Source organism: Hippoglossus stenolepis, chromosome 15 (assembly GCF_022539355.2).
Source record: "Hippoglossus stenolepis isolate QCI-W04-F060 chromosome 15, HSTE1.2, whole genome shotgun sequence".
Lineage (NCBI taxonomy): Eukaryota > Metazoa > Chordata > Actinopteri > Pleuronectiformes > Pleuronectidae > Hippoglossus > Hippoglossus stenolepis.
The window spans coordinates 17,665,086-17,682,292 of NC_061497.1; the positions used below are offsets into that span (position 1 = coordinate 17,665,086).

Here is a 17,207-nt window from a genome sequence, read left to right on the forward strand (position 1 = left end):
CATGGTGACAGTGTGCAGCCAAAGAAAACTCATCCGCTGCTCCGAAAAAACCAGATCTCCCCAATCAGGAAATTAAAAAGGTCAAGCGAGGGAAACTATGACCAAAGGAAAGAAGAGAAAATGACCTGGGATTTACTTTTGTCTGAGCTGCTCTCTGTATATGGGGTCCTTTCTCTTTTTTTGGGGGGGGGTCGTTTTGTCATGAGCCCATTCCTATTCAGTCTCATGTGGATAAAGTTTGTAGTTTTTTTTAAAGTTGTATTGCCTTTGCTGTCCATGATTGTTATTTTAATTCATGAGGATTATCATGATTACAGAAATCAGCTCCCCCTTCGCCCTCTGTCTTTTCATTTTTCTTGTCGTTTGCCTGGAGTAAATCTTCCTCGACGTTGATACAGCGAGGAGCAGAGGGGATTCCTTCGGGTGGAAATCAAAGACAATACTGTAGGAATGAGCTCAGGACTCTTCCCCCCTTGTCCTATTTATCATTGTAAATCTCATTAAGAAACAGAGTGTACCGGCGTCTTCCCACACACAATACCTTTTGGCATCGGAGGAGGTCGAAGTAAGACGAGATAAAGTCTCAGTCGGCAGCTCGATTTTAATATCTAGTCTCCTTTAGCCTTGCAGATCATAACAGTCTGGTTTATACAGATTTACTGGTTTGTACTGCGCAGGCTGGATTCATCCTTGGATCAGACAGACAGAAGAAATGGAAACAGGGAGAGAGATGATCAACAGGTTGGGAATGTGTTTGTGTTCCTGTGACTGCCCATGCAGACACTCTGGGGTTCTTTCTCACACACTGACCTGAAACCTGGCAAACAGAAAGTAAAAATATGTTTGTTTTGAGATTACATCCGTTGCTCAATATCTGATGTGTGAGATTTCCTGATAACTCAAATAGAAACAAAAACAGCCTCCAACAGTGAGGTTTATTGTTTCACCCCTGTCTGTTTGTTGGGTGGTTTGCTTGTTTGTATGTAAACAAGATTTCACAAAAACAAATGAATGGATTTCCATGAAACTTGGTGGAAGGATGCGTCCAGGGGTCTGGGAAGAATCAATCGAATGTTGATGCAAATCCTAAAGAGAACGGATCCAGGATTGTTTTTTCACTTTCTTTTTCATTGTGAGATTCTGCGTTTTTCAACATTTTCACCTTTTCCCAGGGAATAATTCATGGATCTTGATGAAAACAATCAGGCACATTTAGATGGCTGACAGATATGCGTGTGGGAAATTTGGTGCACGAATGACATCCCGCTCCAGACTGACCTTCAGCATAACAAGTGCAACAGTGTAACACTGTAAATCCCAGTTTCCACTCACGCCTCCGCGTTCTCCAGTAATGATGGATGGACGGTAAAGTCCAAAATGTCATTTCAAAAAGTCCCCTTCAGTCTGAACTCGTTTCAATGGGCTGTTTTATGCCGTAACCATTGAAACCAAACAATCTGAAAACATGTGGGGATGTCATCCTCCGCAGTAGCTGTTGTTCGTCTGCCAGACACTCGGCGCCTCATAAGAACGTCCTTGATGGCAACACCTCCGTGGTTCATATCTGCAGCATTGCCTCAGCTCAGCCAACGCTGGGCCAGCTGCAGGCCGATTACCTCAGTTTGTAGACGTCAACACACCGCCCAACACACACACACACACACACACACACACACACACACACACACACACACACACACACACACACACACACACACACACAATCACACACACACACACAATCACACACACAACCCCAAAGACATTGCATTAACGTTCATTCATTTCCTGAAGACAGGGGAATACCCTCACCTTAATTTAACCTTAACCGTACACTGGGAAACTGGGTGAAGAGAAGTACACACACACACACACACACACACACATGCATACAGACACACACGTACACACACAAAGACACACACTGTCTTGTAGTCACTCTGAGTGATTTCCTGGTAGTTGGCGGTTGGATGCTTTCCCGCTAAGCAGCTCACGCCATGGCAACAAAAACTTAATGAACCAAATAATTCATCTCAGATCTTTTTCATACGAAATTCATAAACCTTCACGAAATCAACTTGAAAGTGAAACTGCAGTGGATGGGAATTGTCGGTGACGTTGCTGATGAATCCCAATGAGGATCAACCCTTAGTTCCACAGAATCATTTCATTCTCTGGCTTATAAAGGACCAACTGAATTATGTGGACCTCTGTGACCGTGCTGTAAATAAAGTATTCTATCATTGCTGTGAGTCTGTATGTCGTGCAGTGTGAGCAGAATGGGCAACTGCAGCCAATTACTGGTAATCTCAAAAGCAGGGTGAAAATCTCAAATACCAGTAATTCAGTTCTTTCAAAGACTTCGGTGGAGTTATGATGTGATGAAGACTTTATCTTTGCTCCAGTGGAATGAGGCCCAGGACGTAGCCTTATCCCATTCCTAATGTGAAAGCCTGCCAAATGTACAAATCCACTTTGAAAAATATACTCACACAAAGCTGCCAAATGATTTTTTTTTAACTGTAGTTATACTGTAAGTGATTGTTTTGGCACAAACAGGGGACCGCTAATATCAGACCGCAGTAATGGAATATCATGTGCCGCTAAAGTTGTCATCTTACACAGCTTACAGTAATTCAAAGAGGATTTAAATAAGTAATGTCTTTCACTCTTTCCAACATTCACACGCAGAAATAATTACACTCGAAACACTGGATATTCTGTGGAAAGAAACCTTTTGTGTGTCTCGGCAGAAACGACTGAAATGCCGGGGTGTGCGATGGCAAAAGATTGATCTGACTCACTCTCTCTCTGTTTCTCTCATGGGTATTGTCTTTTAGGTCGGGATCCGGAGACAGAGTGTGGTCGCCGACTGTTAGTGAAGACGGCAAGACAAGTCCTTACACGGAGCCTGACTCACAGGTAACCACTGTTTACTCTGGATTTACCGAAAAGCACAACTCACAGGAGTTTCTTCAGATTGGAATTCACGTCAGGGCCTGAGTTTGTCATCCTGACTTTGTCTACTTAGACTTTGGCTTTTCAAATTCCCCAAAAAGTTACTCACCAGCTCAAATATGAGAGAAATAACTGATTGGTGAAGTCAAGCGGTGAAGCCTTGGTTGGCTCTGGGACCTCATCTGTCTTTGTGGTGTTCTAGTGGTGAGATAAGGAAGTCCCATTCATCACAAAAAAAAACATGCATCAGGAGATGGAGAGGGTCATCTACATTACATTACATTACATATCATTTAGCTGACGCTTTTATCCAAAGCGGCTTACAATAAGTGCATTCAACCATGAGGGTACAAACCCAGAACAACAAGAATCAAGAAAGTACAATTTCTTCAAAAAAGCTAAACTACAAAGTGCTACATCTACTAACCAGAAGGTCGGTGGTTTGAGCCCTGCCAAGATATCGAGCCTCAAATGGCCCTTGATGGTATAAATGGTGTGTGATAGAAAACTTTGAGTGGTCGGTAAGACTGGAAACGTTCTATATAAATACAGTCCATTAACCATCCCATTTTTTTTATTATTATAAACTATATATAAACACTGTCTCCCAGATGCTGTGATGATCGCGTTGGTAAAAAATTACATCTTCTCCATCAGTTCGCCGTTTAATGACCACAATACCCACGACCCATGGCTGCCATTGCTGTTCTCAGTCATTGATGTGAATCAGAGCGGTAGCGAACTCTAAATCCTTTGTTGCTCAATTTATGAACAAAACACAGCAACATCCAAAACTCTCCCGGAATCTGAAAAGCGAACTGATTTAAGCTGCAGATTGCTTTCAGCTGTTTGTTCTTCGGCTCTTCCCCGCCGTTAGTGGTGCACGTAACAGAGCTATAAAACTGTTATTGAAGGATTCTTGCTGAAATGCACGTTTTTTATGAGCACAGGTTCATACCTTCACTTTTTTAAATCTAGAAACCAGGCATTTTCTAACACAGATGCATATTTTTAAGGGGAAAATGTCCTATTCATCCAAGTTGTTGAAAAGCTCCAACTGTGAGTCATGTAACATTGTCTATGGGAAAAATGAATGGAGTTTTTACACTGTCCCAGGGATTTGGGTTATCCACCAATGAGGAGCTATCAAATTGATACAATAGAAGTGAATAGCACATCTCAAATCATCTGAAAGCTGCATTTCAACTTCTCTATTGATCAAAATAATCCACAGATTTCACTGTGGGCAGGATATGTCAAAACCAAACAAGTCAAAACAAAACGTTCTGTGTGGCGATTGAGTAATATGTGTTTTTTGCTTTGGATGAAATGACCCTTTAAACCCAGATTATTCAGTGTTAAGGTCATTCTGAATGAGACGCCACCTGCGATAACTTCCTAAAGTTCAAATCTAAGCTTGTGACAATGCACGTAGACAAAAACACGTCGATAGACAAGGCAACTGCTGGTGGTGATTCAGCAGCATTTCACACATATCAGCCACAAGAATGACTTATTCACATTTCGGGCCATTTTGGTGGGTGTGAAACCCAAGACTTCTGAGTCTGTTTATGTCGTAAACAGAATCCATGGAAACGGGCACAACCCTGGATCCGTGAAGTGCATATACGCTAACGTTCACATGATCATATATGAGATAATGCATCCCACTGTTCACTCGAACGGTTTTGAAATAGTATCCTGATTGTTCTCCAATCATACGAGCTGCCAAACGGATATTCAGGGCAGGATGAATTCTTGCAGATGATCTTATCCAAGTTTTTCCAGTGCTGGCAAGCCAACAGGTTTCTGAGCAGGGAGAGAACAGGAGGTTGTGTGTGTCTGTGTGTGTGTGTCTCTGTGTGTGTGTGTGTGTGTGTGTGTGTGTGTGTGTGTGTGTGTGTGTGTGTGTGTGTGTGTGTGTGTGTGTGTGTGTGTGTGTGTGTGTGTGTGTGTGTTCGCTCGCACATATGCCGCGAGTATGACGACGAGTGTGTGAACTGAACAGTCAGGACAATGAGCGTATTGTGGCCCAGACATGTGAGAGATGACCATTTGTCAAGTATTGTGTCGGGGTGGTTGTGGAGTCAGGAATGATCTGTGTGTGTCCCTCGCTGAGACAGGGGCTTCTTGTGTAAAAAGGGCGGAACAGTCGCACAAAGAGCTGAGGTGAAATCTATCCGTCCACTCATCAATGGGATTTTGACACCTTACAGGAAGATATTGTTTTCAGCGGCAGAGACCAAAGGGAAAGAGGCTCCAGCTTATGTAATCAATCAGGGTTGTTAATGGTCGTGGGACGAGAATTCTCATGAGATGATCTATCTTTGTAAGTAGCAGCTTCACAGGGGACTTTTACTCTGAAAGGTCCAATCAGCAAATTGAGCTGTATTTTGAATACGATATAAATCAAAAATTAAAGCAACACCATGTAAATGTTCCTGAGCAACGACGCCCTCTGTGGTTATACTGGGTTATTACCTCTGCACTCGACGACCTGAAACAGCTGAATGGTGAATATTACCCATGATCCACGGCTTCCTGAAACAGAAGCTGGGGATGAAAGGGATCTATTTGTAGAAATTGAATATAAAATATTCCCAGTGATGTTTTCACTGGTGTTTCATCTTAATTTCATGAATTATTAAATATTAAATATTTAAATACTTTATATTTACATCAGGGGCGGGTCCTCTCTACAGAGGCCGCCATGTACAAACTAAACAACTTTTGAGTTTTTATGACAACTAAAGGCTGCCACAGGTTCTCTTTCATGTTTGGAAGGGGAGAGTGAGGTGAGGGGTGTTCAACCTGCAACTTCACCACTAGATGTCACTAAATTCTATACACTGAACCTTTAAACTTATCCAAAGAGGACATCTCTAACAAAGTTTAACCACTTGTCAGTTAACAATTCCTAACTCCTGGGTGGAATAACTAATTCAAACAACCATAAATTGACTACTTAGAAATTAATTATTTATTTTAGGTAACCCTAAAGAACCATGTATAAGATAATCATTTATATCTCGATAGTTTTTACAGACCCAAAGTCGGCCTTGTATTCTCCAGCCAACGGTCAGAACTGTGCCACAGTCTTCATATCACAATCTCAGCACCAGCACCTCAGATCTTGCTTTGATTAACATGAAGAAATACCAAACCTGAGTGAGGGGAACCATCAGCTACAGCAGTTTATACAAACATGGACATGCATGACGGGACGGCTTTGCTTGTGGGTAACGTGAGAGCAGCAGATCTGCCTCTCGCCTGCTCTTTTCTCCCTTTTTCCTCTCTCCCTGTATCTCAGTAACATCTTATCCTCTTTCTCCCTCCCCCCCTCGCTGGAGTTTAAAAATGTTCCCTGGCGTCTCATTTAATGAAGTGAACCTGGACGCCTGGAAACCACTAAGTCAGGGCCACTTTAGCTTCACGCTCAGGTAAATTCTTCTCTGCCTGAACAGGGGAAACATCCGCCCCCCGGGGTCACATAAAAGACCAGGGCTCGCTCTCTCTTTTGTTTCCTGCTGTGTGAAGATACAGCTGGAGGGGCCGAGCTGACACAATGGTGATTGCTCCTCAGACACCTCGCCTTTATTGGAAACTATAAATGCAATGGGGATCTCTAATGCTGCTTCCAGACGTGCACTGAACTCCAGACATTATCCTGAAATTTCCTGGAGGGGCTGTATGTGAGAACACAAATGTCAGAGTCAACTGCTCCTAAAATTTTCTGTAACTTTTCCTGCCCAGAATGTCCGGAAAATTTCGAACACGCGATTGATTCAAAACTGAATTATCAGGATGAAAAAAAGATGCCATACACGTATAAGATGCTGAAAGTTAATGGGATAATGAGATTTGAGAGCTTTTGGCGAAATTCATACATAATGTCCTGTCCTGCCTTCTGCACTCAGACGCCAGTCCAAGTCTGAATGTTCCGGACATTTTCCTGTTGTAGTAAACGTGTCTGACAGTATCCTGTCTGGGGCCCAAATATTTGGAGTTCCTGTCTGAAAACTGCTTTAACACAGACTCAACCCGAATCAAGCCGAAGTGTGTGATACACAGTTGCTCTAGTGCTGAGCCAGTTTCGACGAGCATGGACAAAACTGAAAAAGAAAGATGAGGATCACTGCACATTTTCTGGCTGTGCTGGCAGATTCTAAACTTACCAACCGCTACGTGACGTGAGCCCCAACAAAGGGACTCATGCTGAAGCAGTGCTCTTTGTCCAACAGGGCGAGAGCTGAAACCAGAGAGGGACACCAGCTGATGTCTAAACAATATACTCTGGAAATTGCCACACATTATTTCCCGGCCTAAGAAAGGTTGACTCATTCCACTAAGAATAGTGCAGCAGCAGCAGCATCAGAAAAGCATTTGCAGAACAGTTGCAGCACTTGAGGCTAATAAAAAAAGAAAAGCGCTTAAATGGGATGCCAGCATTCTTCAGGGAATTCTGTGCTTAAGTTTTCCTTTTGTCACCAGACGCGTCTTGTTCTTGAGCAACTGCCTTAGTTAGAAATTCCAACCTCACTTGTGGGAATTCAGCAGGAAGTGACACGTGGAAGCTCTGACACGTTTCCTGCGCCTCGGGATGTTGTCATAAAAGTGGACGAGGAAATGCTGTGTCTGTTTGGACACAACTAGCTGCGTGATATGATATTGTTGATGTGAATGTTCTGCCAAACAATGCTGGAGTGTTTGTGGGAGTGTGTGCGATGTGTTTCCATGGAGCTGCACTCACGTCTTGGCAATGGTGTCCACCGGATGTCATACACAACTTCCTGAAGATAAAGAGAGCTGACGAGCCGTCTGAAGCAGAACAACATGAAGTGTGTGTGCAGTTTTGACGACCAAAATCTTGATTTGAGCTCCATCGTGGAAAACAAATGAGCTGTAATCAGATACTCTGCACAGATTCTACATTTCGTGCAAAAGCATTGGGTGCACTTGAGAGAGAGAAGATGAAAAACCTATATGAAGCCAAAAGTGAATCATCTGTATCATCCGAGTCAGAGGGTTTTACAGTTAAAGAGCCCCCTGCTAGAGGGTTAGGGTTAGGGCTATTAAGGTAAAGAGGTAAAACCTGGGTAGATCATCCAGGGGGCAGGACTTGAAATTATAAATTCCACTTCAGAAATCACAGTGTTATCGATTAGCTGTCTTTCAAAGTTGACATCTTCGTCAGTATTTATGGCTGCTCTTTCTCATCCTGAGGTTTTTCTGCTGTATTCTCACATGGGCTCACTCGGTCATTTTCCAGACAGTTTACTGCCAGGCCCCGTTCCAGAAAATGTCCGGATCAACTTACCTGGACAAACAGCTCCTCTGGAAAATCTCAATATAATGTCTGGAGTTCGTCTGAAATCAGCTATTGTTTTACCGTCTAAATAAACCCTGCAATACCCTCATCAGCATCAGAGCGCTCCCCCGATTGCTTTCGTTCCTTTCGCAAATCAGATTCACTCCACTTCAGATGCAGTCCACATTTTTCCCCCTGGTTGTCGTCACATCACGTATCAACATGTGTGTTGTGGTTTGTGCGTTGCGTCAAGTAGAGACTCAGATTTACTTTTAATCAAAACCTCAGCTGAAGTCAGTCGGAGTCAAGTGCGGTGATCACTTGCTGATGTGTGCAGTGTGCTAAAGTGCATTTGAACAGATGCGATTGCTTAGATCAAAATGTGGAAACTACAGTGCTACAGCTCCGACAGATGTTTTTTAAATTTGCAATGTGAGTCATAATTCTCAAATTCCCCCATTTGGCCTGAAATAAAAAGTTTTCATGCTCTTGTTTGGTTGCTCTAAGACATGTGAGTTGTTATAAAATACACCAGATACAGTGTTTTCATCAGAGGTCCTCAAGAGTGGTCAAATCTGCAATCTATCACTTTCTGCCATTTTCGAGATGGAAGTTTACGTCATGCTTTGCGAGAAGCTCATAAGTAATATGAACGACCACGAGTCTTACAAAACAGAACTAAAGTAAATTAAAACTTATTCAAGTATTTATCTGCATAACTTTGATTTAAGGACCAGTATCCTGATATTTCTTGATCTTAAATCTGAACCTTTTTTCCAATAAGAACAAGTTTTTGAGGGAAAATGCCTCACAGGCTTAAATTGGGTATCTAATCTTACATCTCGGTTGTCAGTTTTATTCTTGGATCAGTGTTATGCTCCAGTTAACTCACACCACCAGTTACTGACATTTCAAGTTTCTGAGAATTCCTTCCATGAAATTACACAGCAGCCGCTTCAAGTAGGTGGGAAAAGCCTATTCGTCAATGCTGAAGACAAACAATATTCTTCTGGCCAGGGACATCGGGATGCCATTCACTGGGACCATACCCCGTTATTAAAGTGAAAGCTATTGTGGCCGAGCACCATGGCCCCCGTGGAAAGAATGAGGCTCCGCAATGCGGAAGCTGAAAGTTCTGGATCACACGTCACGGACGCTTCCAGTTCCAGGCCGGGAGCTGGCAGCTGAAGTCGAATTCTCCGAGCTAACGTTAATGGGAGCTGACAGACAGAGTCCTTGCATGACTTACAGACACAGTAATTCCTTTACTGCTTGGAATTTAATCCTCTGGAGGAAAAAAAGGTGATAGATAGGATTAAAAAACAGTCTGTTTTAGGAATGGAACAAATCAGCTGCTTTCAAATATCTGTCATGAAGAATAATTTGCCCACGAGTGTTTAAAACTTAACAGCGCAGTAAACTTGATTTGTCTGAGATGCATATTTACACCACGGAACAATAAACAGTGAACCAGATGAGACCAGTTAGATGTTGTGCAAAAAAAATGGAATAAGATTTATATCCTAGAGAACCTTAAATAGGTCTTAACAATATGGGGCCATCAAACCTTTTATGAGTATTCGCTGCCAAAATATGTTTACTGCTACCTCCACTATAAGCCCCTGCCAGGAAATCTCAGAGCAGTGGGTCATTGCTGGAAAGCCTTTTTAACAGCTCCATATTCATGCGTGTTAGATCGCAGACCTGTGACCCCACTTATTTGGATGTTTGTGTTCACTTATCAGTCAGTAATCCCAGAAATGTCCAAATCAGTCTTTGGGCTTTTTTTCGTAATGGAGCCTTCCCCGCTCTGCTCGGCTGTCAGCGCGCCGGGGAGTGGACGGGGTCACTGAGAGCGCTCACTGCAGGGGTAAGAAAGGTCCAAGCAGAGTGCAGCCGTCCAGACTTGTTCAGATTTAGAACAAACCTTTTGTCAGAGGTCTGTTGAGGATTAGAGGTTTTGAGATTTTTTGAATTTCCTCGGCCTGTGTCATAGTTGTTGCAGGAGAAGTGACAAAGATATCTAAACCCTAAAAAAACACGTCCTGTTATCCTATTATCTAGTCACTGAAGCCTTTAAAACTGATGCTGACAGCATTGCTGCCATTAGTGGCTTTGCTCCTGCATAAATCCACATATCAAATTCAACTTGGTGAACCAAAAGCCAACTATCTTGACAGCACTGAACTGTGAGGGAAGGCAGAGACGTTGCACCATCAGCGTTCATTGAGAAATCCAGTGTGGAGGATTTAAGGAGATCGGTAGATTGGTAGAAATGGAAAATAATATTCATGATTATGTTTTCAATCGCCTTAACCTAAGATTCATGGTGTTTTCATTACTTCAGAATAAGCCGATCGTATGTCATGGGGAAGACTGGTGTTCAATTCCCCAATGGGCAGAGTTCCACCTGCATAGGGACTGTTTATTTATGTCCTTATGTGTATATTTCTACTTATATATAGTTTTGTCAGAGCACTGTGGCTCTGTTGGAACGAATGTGAAATCCTGAGAGGTTTGGATCACACGCCACAGATTCCTCCAGTTGTCCTGATGTACCCATGTACAGAAAACAGGTCCACTACCAACGAGGACTGCTTGTACATGTATATATGAGGTTTACGAAGGGGAGAGGAAAGAGTGTTTCACTTGGTTTCAATCTGCAACCTCCTCGATGCCACCAAATATGACACAGTGCACCTTTAACCCTCCAGTGTTGGGCATAAACTGCTCCACAAAACACACCCTAACCCTTTTTGCTACTTTCCTTAACCCAACATTATATAAATCTTGAACCAAACAACTTCTACAGTAAAAAAAGACCGTCTCTGTATCGGTATCACTGAATGGTCAAATAAACTTAACGATTCTTTTATTCTCTTTAATGCTCTCACTTGAAATTACATTGCTGTAACTTGAAACCTTAAGGCCGTGCTGTAATTCTGTACTTGGCTACATTTGACTTGGCAAAACCAGTGTGGGCAAAAAAAATCTAAAGTTTAATACCGCTTCATTTCAAAGTGTAAATTGATAAACTACAACACGTTTCATATGTGAGACCCTTGGACTCCACTGCGACATTAATCTTCCTCACAGCACCCCCACTCCGCCTCAGCCCGTCTGACTCTGCTCCCAGAGAGGCACCCAGGGCCGGGACCAGGGAGCCATAAAGGGCTGGTTTGTGTTTGGTTAGTGGTGCAGAGCGCCATGTGAAAAGCTTAATTTCGGAGGTCTGGAGGGATTAAACCACGCAAGAGGAGGAGGAGGTGGTGTCCGTGTGTGTGTGTGTGTGTGTGTGTGTGTGTGTGTGTGTGTGTGTGTGTGTGTGTGTGTGTGTGTGTGTGTTGAGCATGAATTTGTTTGTGTCTCCGGTGAGGCAGGCAGGCAGGCAGGCTGCTCTCGGTCTTCAGGCATATGATTTCAATTAGTGTCCTCCACCTTTTCCTCCTCCTCCTCGTCTCTGTGTACCCTCGGCTGACCAGACTGGGGCTGAGGCACCGTGGCTGAAACCTGCAGTCCTCTAACATTCAAGCTCTTATTAATCAGAGTAACCTTCAGTCAGGTTGATGAATGGAGCTACTTGGCTCCACTTGGCTGAAATCACCTCAGTTAATATGTTTTCCTTATTTGTCTGTCTTTGGCACGTACAGACACACATACATGGTCAGTGATCCTGAACCATTAGCCATGCTTGGTTACCATTGTAAAACAGGCCGGTGGAATCAGACGGCCGCCTGAATTTACGAGCATACAGCGGTAGACAATGCTGGTTCTCGTAAATCCTCTGGTTCTTTTACTTTTTCTTCCTTTTCTTTTCCTCTGAGCCGGGAGGAATGCAGCCGAGATTTGGGAGAAAATGAAAGAGTAGCCGTTCCTCAAGAGACAGAAATTAGGAAACAGAAGATCTCACAGATGGCCTTTCTCAAAACTCTTGTTATGTTGAGATTCTGTTGGACGCGGACCGACGCTGCTCATACGAACTCATATTAATTCTAAACTGTTTTGACTACTTTTGGAAAACAAGATAAGGTTACCGGGAGAGTAAGGGTGAGAAGGCATCCACCAGATTAGCTCGTGTGTCACCTTAACACAAAATCCCCATTAAACCTCAATGTAGGCCAGACCTGGAAAGGTCAAATAAATCCTTTTAATGAGACAGTTGTCTTACAGCTGATTTTTCGTGATAAAGAAAAGGAACCGTACTTTTAGAGCAACTTGAAAGCGCTCTACAGGTTCCAGAATCTTACCAAACTGGCATTTTTATAAGGCGAGCCCCAGATGTGCAGGCTTATAAATCCGCCGTCCACCCAAGGCAAATATCTGGATAACAGACACGCAGCAGGCCGGAGAGGAGCGAGTGATATGAGGAGAAAGACAAAAGGAAGGGCTGAGGAGGTGGAGGGGGAAACGGAAGGAGTCCAATGCATCTCTGGCAGGAGTGTGAGGGTGAAAATGGGTGAACATTTGTTTCCTGCTGACAACAGGGAAATCTCAGAAACGCAGTGGTTTCAGGTGCAGTAGTTACACAGTAAATCCTTATTTTGTACACTTTTAAGGGCTTCATTTGTCTTTGCTGGATGCCAAAATTGATGTGGCACTTAATAATGTTTAAATAATTATTCATTGGAAAAGGGACTGAGGGGAATGAAGGAATTTATCATTCTGCGTCTTCAGGGTTTGATTTCCTGCTGTTTTTGAACTGACACGAGGGTTCTGGTGGAGTTTTGTCACTTTAGCTGGGCTTTGTATTCCTGGAAAACATCAGGCTGGAATGAAACAAAACAACTGTCCATGGAGTTCGGCAAGTTCAGGGCCGTGGAGACAATCGCGGCCCGAGTAGCACTCTAACCTTTTTGAATGCACAGTTTCTCCTGACTTGAACTGCAGGTGCCCATCTGTGTCCCACTGGGTGATTTAGGGCTAAGCAAATAAAACTTTATTTCTCGTTCACGGTTATTTTTTTCCCTCCACTCAATAAAACTAGATCAGCATCTTTTTTGTCTCCTACCTCTCTTTTAAACATATGGTCGTATACGTTAGCGTGTGATTACCTGTCCTCCTGCACATGGCGTGTCTTTGTACAGATTAGTGGTCATAAATGTAATGTCTTTACCGTCATGTCTCTGCAGGGGTGTGTAATTCAATACGCTCTCTGGGATTTTCCTCCGATTGCCTCCCTTTATATTCCCTAAACCCAGACGTGAATAAACTTGCCTGACGGTGATACAGTTGTCGTAGCGATTGTTATTCGCAGATGTAGCTTTGTCTAGAAACGATACATGAATACAGGGTTTTTCTTAAGATTAAAAAAAGACGTGCACGGACGGTGGTTTCACCTTTCCAGTTCTGGGCGTGTTCTCAGGAAGTTGACTTAAGAGGAATTGGCAGTGTAATAAAAGATTACCAGGTTCAAAAGGGCATTTTTAAGAAACCAGGCAGTTGGGTTCTTGATGCTTTTCCAAGTGACACCTCCAGCTAGCTGCTACTGTGACCACCGGGCTAGAGTTAGAATACCATGTGCAGTGTGGTTGGATTGGGGGTTTGCAACACAAACTGCTCCAGATGCTTTCCGGAAGTATTTTATTGATACATCCACTGCATGTGGGTGGACAGAACAATAACCAATAACCAGTCCCCGTCGTGGGAATCGAACTACGGGTTTCCACGTGACAGGCGGATTGCTCACATGTAGGAAAGTGAACAAATGGATCGAGATGAGGGTGAAGATCAGCACCGGGGCCACATCTTCACCTGACCTCACACTCCTCCTGTGGTCGGTATAATTAATCAGAGGTAGAACTGTTTATGTCACTTAACATTGTAGTGTAGGATATTTTAATCCCACTCAGTTTAGATCCTCCATCTGCGCAAACAGTGCTAAAGCCGATCAGTAAGTTCTGGTTTGGTTTGTTCGGTGATGTGGTGAGAACCAGGCTTCAGAGGGAACCGGCTGGTTTTGATATTCTGCCCAAACAGGGTTTGGCTTCTGGGGTGAAGCTGCCTCGAGCGCTGCCTCCCCCCCCCCCACCCAGCCCTCCCCAGAGAACTTAAACCATGAATGGCCACCTGCTTGAATTTGTTTCCCCCAGGACTTTCTGGATTTATCCATCCTCACATGCCCACGGTTTTTGGGGCGAGTGGGAAGAAGTGGTTTTAGATTTCTTGAAAGTCGTCTGTCTTAACTGCAGGAGGCTGAGTTCAAGATGTGGGCTGGTCCGGATAGATGTACTGAAGGTCTCCAGTTTGCTGAAAAGTGCTGATTATGGAAAGATCTGAGGAAGTGTGTGTGTGTGTGTGTGTGTGTGTGTGTGTGTGTGTGTGTGTGTGTGTGTGTGTGTGTGTGTGTGTGTGTGTGTGTGTGTGTGTGTGTGTGTGTGTGTGTGTGTGTGTGGAAGTGTGTGGTCCAGGCGAGGGCCGAGGACAGGATGACATCAAGCAGACCCATCTGTTTAAATGACAGGAGTCCTGTGTGTAAAGGCTGTGAACCTCTACCTCCTGTAGCTAAAAGGCATTTGCAACTTGCCCAAAACACACAGTCAGCCACACACAGTCACACACACACACACACACACACACACACACACACACACACACACACACACACACACACTAACACAAGCACACATTCATTCCAGTGACATATGCAACAGTCTAATCTACAATGACTCCATTCTCATCCTGCTTCATTGCTTAACTAAACAAGTCGCATATTTCCAGCCGAAGTGTTTATCATGTAAACTCGTGCTCATGCGCAGCCGCGTTTCATCATTAAAAGCTGCTGCTGCTATCTCTCAAATTCAAAGCTCTTAAAACACTATCGGAGGTGGTGACATCATCACAGGCCATGTAATAAAACTTTTTATCTGGAAAGTTTAGTCTCGGGCACTGAGCGGTATCACTCAACTTTTGCTGATAAACACCGAGCTGCTGGGTGATGTCACTGTGGAGTTTTTTGCAAATGCATGAAAAGGGCGTTGACCTCGGGATAAACACACTGGCTGAGCGTTCAGCAGGCGTCTGTGCATCTGTCCCGCGTTACTCCGGTCGACTCGTCTAAACAGTTGTCGCTGAGATGAAGTTATGGTGGAGACAAAGTCTGATGCAGCATGACAGAAAGATAATAAATTTAATCTTGTACAGTCTATCAGCTCTGTCGACTACTCCATTCATAGAAGAAGCAGCCAGGGGAAAAACTACATCTCCATGTTTACACCACATGAGTTAATTTGTTTTGACAGAAGCATTTGCAGGATATATACTGCAAGGTCTTTCTTTATAACCCTGACTATTATAGAAAGGAGGGGGGGTAGGAAAAAGCCTCACCGCAGCAAAGACTCATTTGGGAACCACCACTTTTTCAGCCTCTAAAGAATTGTGGTTTTCTGGTCAGGGCATCACCAGGCTTTTGTTTGTTGTCCCTCTTCTCTCTTTTTATGTAGAATGCATTCTGTAATTAAGTCATTACCGTTTCCCTTCCTGCAAACACGAGTGAGCTCCTTTATCGTAACAAGCTTCTCTTTCACCATCGCATCCCCTGTTTCTCTATAATTACATGAATTTTAAACCATACATTTTTTTGTATTTTATCTTCTGTATCCTGTGTTTTTTTTAACACATTCTTCTTTTTTCTCCTGTCTTTCTAGAATTTCCGTCCCATTAACAGCGGATATGGCGGTTTCAGCCGTAAACCTTCATACACCCCCGAGCCCCAGTCCCCACCGGCCCCTCAGCCCACTTACGTGAATAACGGCCACTCCAGACCCAACAACGGCCACAGCTATGGATACGGAAACGGACACGCTCAGTACAACAACCCGACGGGGCTTTACGCTGGCAGCAACGGGGACAAGTTTCTGCCAAGCAAGATGGGCGGCCTCAACCTCAGCGCCACACACAGGTGAGACATCCCAATTGCGTACTGGAGATTAAACAGGTTTCAAAGTTAGACTGTATTCAGTTTTATTGTTTACTTATTCTCCACCACTTTTTTATCCAAGAGAGAAAATGCAGTATTCACACACAAACTTAAACAATTTTTACAGCAATTCTGTAATACTGCCATGGCCAGAAATGTAATTCAAGAGAACCAGTAAAAACAAATGTAATATCAATTGTCAAAGTTGTTATATTGAACTTTAAGGTGTTTTTATGGATTCACATCAACATGTGCATTAGGTAACATTGACCTCAGCCAATTAGACGAGCTGTCTTGACCTCTGCCTCCTTTCCTTAGTATTCATGTCTTCATTCACTACATTCATTCACGTTTTTATCGTCTAACATATGAATGCTTGTGCCGCCGGAGGAAGTGCGTTTACATAACCCTGGAAACGAGCCAAAGATGAGTTGTGCACATGCACACGTGCAAAAAACTTTTTTTAAGTTTAGTCAACCGTCTCTATGTTGTTGATAGCAGGGACTCATGAGGTGTATCAGCTTTCACTATATCCCATGGGGACTTTCCCACACCTGCCTCATTACACGACATTACTGTGAGAAAAACCTGGTAATGGTTATAAATAGTTCTCAAGTGGTTTCCTCTAAAATCCATAAACCTCACCAGGTTTTTTTACACACCTGCAGAGTGAATCCCAGGAAGACACTCCGCAGCAGATGCACACACACACACACAGACACAGACACTGACGTACACACTCTAGATGTCTCCTGACACACCTGCACAGATGAGTTGGTGCCTCTGGAAAAGCCATTTGTTGTTGTGTGTCCCCTCAAGTGGACGATAAATATATTAGTTTAGACTTCCAATGAACGTCCTCTCCAGAGTCCTGGTAATCCGTACTAGGCCCACGCACACACACACACACACACACACACACCGCACTTCCTTCAGACTCCTGGAGTCCGGAGGCACACTTGCAGTTGAGTGTGTCAAGATTTGAGCACATCTGTCAGCAGCCCCGTGCATCTCCCTGAGGTTTGA

At 43.6% G+C, this 17,207-nt stretch overlaps 1 protein-coding gene across 1 annotated transcript in view; it reads left to right on the forward strand.

Annotated features, from left to right (window-relative positions):
* pdlim4 (PDZ and LIM domain 4) overlaps positions 1-17,207 on the forward strand; it is a 46,490-nt gene that overhangs the window by 18,314 nt on the left and 10,969 nt on the right. The window contains exons 3-4 of the mRNA XM_035178692.2: positions 2,841-2,922; positions 15,910-16,163. Coding sequence (XP_035034583.2) covers positions 2,841-2,922; positions 15,910-16,163 — 336 coding nt within the window. The remainder of the gene's footprint in view (positions 1-2,840; positions 2,923-15,909; positions 16,164-17,207) is intronic.